The sequence below is a fragment of the Monoraphidium neglectum genome, assembly GCF_000611645.1.
Source record: "Monoraphidium neglectum strain SAG 48.87 unplaced genomic scaffold scaffold03510, whole genome shotgun sequence".
Taxonomy (NCBI): Eukaryota; Viridiplantae; Chlorophyta; class Chlorophyceae; order Sphaeropleales; family Selenastraceae; genus Monoraphidium; species Monoraphidium neglectum.
Genome location: NW_014010119.1, coordinates 2,216 through 6,730, shown reverse-complemented (window position 1 = coordinate 6,730; position 4,515 = coordinate 2,216). Strand labels below are relative to the sequence as shown.

The following is a 4,515-nucleotide window of genomic DNA, read 5'->3' as shown; positions in this document are numbered from 1 at the left end:
CTCATGGAAAAGGTGGGCGGTGTATTGTTTTTTTGGGGGTGGGGGGAGGGGGCAGCGATGCTGCCCTGAGTCAGGGGCGGGAGGCCCTGATGACTGTCGGCGCACGAGACGGATGGCGACACCTGTGGTGCGCGCCAGGACCTCTTCGCGACGCGTGCACCGCCCCCCGACCCTACGAATTCCGCTCCTAATGCGCCAACCCCGGCCTCCCCAGGTCCCAACGGACTCCGACGACCGGCCGCTGCAGGAGATTGCCATCACTGGCGTCACGATCTTCACAAACCCCTTCCAGGAGATGCGCGATGAGGAGGCGGCCAAAGAGGCGGAGGAGGCAAAAAAGGTCGGCGCAGGGGTTGGGATTGCTTGGGTTTTCGGCGCACGGGGCAGCGGCCGGCGTCGTGGGGGCTGGCGTGGGACAGCTGCCGCACGTGGTGCGCGCGGTTGGTGCGTCTCGAAACAGGGATCGGCCAGAGGCGAGGGGCGTGCTCTTCCGTGAGCGGCGCGCTCGGCGATCCCTCCACGTCCCGCACGTGTCTGGTCGTCGCAGCTGCCATGCGCCGTGCGGTTTCGGGCGGCGCAAAGCCATGAGGGGGCTTCCCCTCCAGCCCGTTCGACCCACCCCTCTCCTACTTTTACCAACACCCCGCTACATCTCACCAAACCCAGACGGCAGGCGGCAACCCGCAGGACCCCGAGAACCAGCGAAGCCAGTGGTACAGCAACCCGGCCGCCAGCCACGCCGCGGCGGCCGTGCGCAGCGGCGTGGGCAAGTACGTGCAAGACGCAAAGCTGGATTCAGGGGCTGGCGGCGGCGGCGGCGGTGTGGGCGGCAGGGCGCTCGCGGCGGCGGCGGGCGGCGCCGCAGGGGCGGCGGGGGCGGCGGCGGGGGGGAGCATGCAGCCGCCGGCGCCCAAGAAGCAGAAAGCGAGCGGCGGCTTTGGAAACTTTGATGCGTGGTGAAACGGCTGTAAAACGTCGCGATCGCTTCCGGCAGTGGGACGCAGGATAGAAATAAGATGGGCCTGCTGGGTCAAGTGTTGACCGGTCAACCTCCCCTGCATAGTGAATTGAGACTGGTTGGAACGCTGCAAGCCACCAGCGCAGCTGGATTTTGCCCAAGCATTCACATAAACTTCCAGACCAGCTCGTGCAATAGGTCAGCTCGTAGTGTGCGTGCAGCGGGTGTCCAGCTGCAGATTCGCAGTGCCGCTTTGATTGCGGCGCTGTTGTAGATGGACTGAGCCCTGCCTCGAGTAACCGCGTAAGTTAAACTGTCTGATACTTGTTGTGGACGCGCCACGACCAAACCCTGTGCTTCGAAGCTCAGATCGATTGACCAGCTGAGCAGCTATGCGCTCATTGGGACGTGAATCCATTCGAAGACGACGCCTAGATCAGAGGACTGCAGCTGGTGTAGCTCAGCGGGCTCCCCGAGCCCGGTCAGATCCACCAAAAGCCAGCGGGATGGCGAGCAGCAGCGCAGGCGCCGATGCGGCGCCCTACCACCCGACGACGTAAGCACTCATAGCGCCCGATGCGTAGAGCATACATACCCTAAGAGTTTCCTGAGTACCCCTGCACAATGGTTTCCCCCCGATAGTGCATCGCTCATGCAAACGCTGCCGAAGCGCTCCGGTGCGGCAACCACAAGTTGCGATGGCAAACGCTGGCAAACGCCCATGATACAACACGGCGCCGCGCGCAGGATCGGCGGCATCCGCGAAATAGCCGAGTCCTTCGACGGAGTCCTGCTGGACCAGTTTGGCGTCCTGCACGATGGCCGCACCCCCTACCCCCGCGCGATCGAGGCCGTCGCGCGGCTGCACGCGGCGGGCAAGAGGGTCGTGATCGTGTCCAACTCGTCCAGGCGATCGGCGGGGACCGTCGGGAAGCTGGTCAAGATGGGGTTCGAGGCGGAGTGGTTCACGGGTGAGGGGGCTGGGCTGGGCGTGTGGTGAGGGAGGCGTGGGGGCGGGGCGAGGAAACACGCACCCGTGCGCGTCCAGGCGTGGCGAGCGAGCAGACGGCGGGGTGCGAGCAGTGTCGTGGCACCCCAGAGCAAATGCATGCGACGCCGCGTCTCTCCATAGGCACACCTGCCGCTCCCGGGCTCAAAAGCAACCCGCCCTGCTTGCCAACACAGCCGGCTGACCGTATTCTGTTACTAATGGGCCCCTTCCAACCGACGGGCCCAGGCGCCGTCACCAGCGGCGAGATGGCCCACCGGTGCCTGGCGGAGCGCGCCAACGCCTGGTGGCGCGCCCTGGGCACGCGCTGCATCCACATCACCTGGTCTTCGCGCGGCGCCATCAGCCTCGACGGCTTGGGGCTGCAGGTGAGGCGCCTGGCGCATGTGTACATGTGATGCTGTTGGTTATGGAAGGAAAGTCTTCGAAGTCATCTCAAAAGGTTCTCAGACAGCTGCAAATGTATTGCAGTTTTTTAGAGGGCTAACAAACCAGAAACACAAGCTGCGAGCGCCGGCCTGCATCACTGGTTTTTGAGAAGGCTGCCCCTGCCTCCTTCACTCAGGTGGTAGGCTCGCCGGCCGAAGCGGACTTCATACTAGCACACGGCACCGAGGCGGTGGGCGAGCCGGGCGACGGCGGCGGCGGCGGCGGCGGCGCGAGGGACGCGTCTCTGGAGGAGCTGCGGGCGCTGCTGCGGGAGTGCGCGGCGGAGGCGCAGCGGAGGGGGCGGCCGATGCCGATGGTTGTTGCCAACCCAGGTAGGTGCTGCCTGCTGGTTCCGTTATCACGATTTCCGCTAAATTTTGAGCTTCACCAGCGCGTATGCGGCGCCAGGGCCGCTTAGCTTCGCCACTGAACGCGTTGCGCTGTGAGCAGGTGGCGCAGACTGCCCGCACTTGGGGGAGGGGCGCGGGGCGCGGCGCGCTTGCGACGCCACCCCGACAACCCACGCTTTTCTTGCCAGCCCCACACCACCTCGTGCGGCGGGCGCACACTCAACCGTCCCTCCCCCAGCCTCCCTTGCCCAAACCCACCACGCCGCCCGGTACCCGCAATCACAGATATTGTCACCGTCGACGGCGCCGGCGGCCTGATTACGATGCCAGGCACCCTTGCTCAATGGTACCAAGAGCTGGGAGGAGACGCGGTGCTCATGGGCAAGCCGAGCCCCATCATATACGAGGCGGCGGCGGCGATGGCGCCTAATGTGCACGCAGGGCGCTGGCTGGCGATTGGCGACAGCCTGCAGCACGACATTGCCGGCGCTGCCGCGGCGGGGACGGGGCCGGGCCTGTTCATAGTAGGGGGCATCCACGCGGAGGAGGCGGGGTTGAGAGGGGGCCCGGAGGCTGGCAACGCGGGGAGCGGGTGGAACGCGGGCGCGCTGGCGCGGCTGTGCGGAGAGCACAGGGCGGCGCCAAAGTGGGCGGCGGCGTGGATGCAGTGGTGATGAGACACGGCGGCAGCGGCGCCTTGATTGTGATGACTTGGCTTGTATGTGGTTCCATGTGATTTCAACGCACGCTGTGGAGCGCTGCGAGGGTTCCTTGTGGGGCCTCGCAGGGGCCAGCTGTTGATGACTGTTGCCACGACTACTGTGCCAACAGGGCGGCTGCTGCACCAGCGTTTGCTTCATCCGCCCTTACAGCCGCCAGGCTCGACCTCAACCCGCTCCTGTCGCTGATAGTAATGCCCTCATTGGAGAGTAACCCGCTCGTTCGGAAGCTCAATGCCGTGTCAGGTTGTGAGCCAGCGGGTAGTGCGTTAGAGCGAGGTTCAGCAATGACGTCCGGTGATATGGTGTGTCTTTAGGTCAGGCATGAAGCCGCATCAGCTCCAGCTGCTGGCCCTGCTCCTCCTCGTTGCCGGAGCAGGGCACCGCGGCACTCGCTTGGGAGGCGCGGCCGCGGAGCCTTTGGGAAGGCACCCACGATGCTTTGGTGCCAAGGGTGATTGGTGCCAGGCGTTTCACCGGCAGCCATTGCTCCCAGCGATCGCGCGAGCACCTACACTGCACAGCAAGCGCTGCCCGAAGGACTGCAGTGGGCACGGCGTGTGCAATGCAGACATCGGCCGCTGCGACTGCCCGGCTGGTGAGCAGCAGCACGACGAATAAAGACGCATAACGCGGCAGGGCCGCGAGACCAGCAGTGGCGGGAGGGCGGCCCGCCATGATCACAGCTATACAGGATCTGCCGTCGCGTGGCGTACCCGCAGCCCGGACTGTGGCACGCAGCGCGACGGCGGGCCGCCAGACGCGCCCAGAGCATACGATGCACGCTTACAAGTGGACCCCGCCGCCGCCGTGCCGTCCCACTTCAAACTTTGCAGGCTGGGGCGGCGCCGACTGCTCGGCGCCCGACAAGCGGCCGTGCACAAACCGCTACAGCGACTCCTCGTCTGCCGGCCCCGCCAGCCACGTGGGGCCGGACGGCCAGGACCTAGATTGGCGGGCTCCAGGTTTCACCTTCTCCCGCTGCGCCGGCACCTGCGACTCAGACACAGGCATGTGCTACTGCAAGGCCGGCACCCGCCACGCGCGCCG

General features: G+C 65.9%; 2 protein-coding genes across 2 annotated transcripts; both read left to right on the top strand.

Annotated features, from left to right (window-relative positions):
• Positions 1-190: 190 nt before the first annotated feature.
• On the top strand, positions 191-960 carry MNEG_12911 (hypothetical protein; the record flags this gene model as incomplete). The annotated part of the gene is made up of 2 exons (XM_014038619.1): positions 191-340; positions 667-960. The coding sequence occupies 2 exons, from the start codon at positions 191-193 to the stop codon at positions 958-960; spliced, it is 444 nt and encodes a 147-aa protein (XP_013894073.1).
• Positions 961-1,464: 504 nt separating this feature from the next.
• Positions 1,465-3,420, top strand: MNEG_12910 (hypothetical protein; the record flags this gene model as incomplete). Its single annotated transcript, XM_014038618.1, has 5 exons — positions 1,465-1,514; positions 1,706-1,929; positions 2,196-2,335; positions 2,533-2,728; positions 3,032-3,420. The coding sequence occupies 5 exons, from the start codon at positions 1,465-1,467 to the stop codon at positions 3,418-3,420; spliced, it is 999 nt and encodes a 332-aa protein (XP_013894072.1).
• Positions 3,421-4,515: the final 1,095 nt, after the last annotated feature.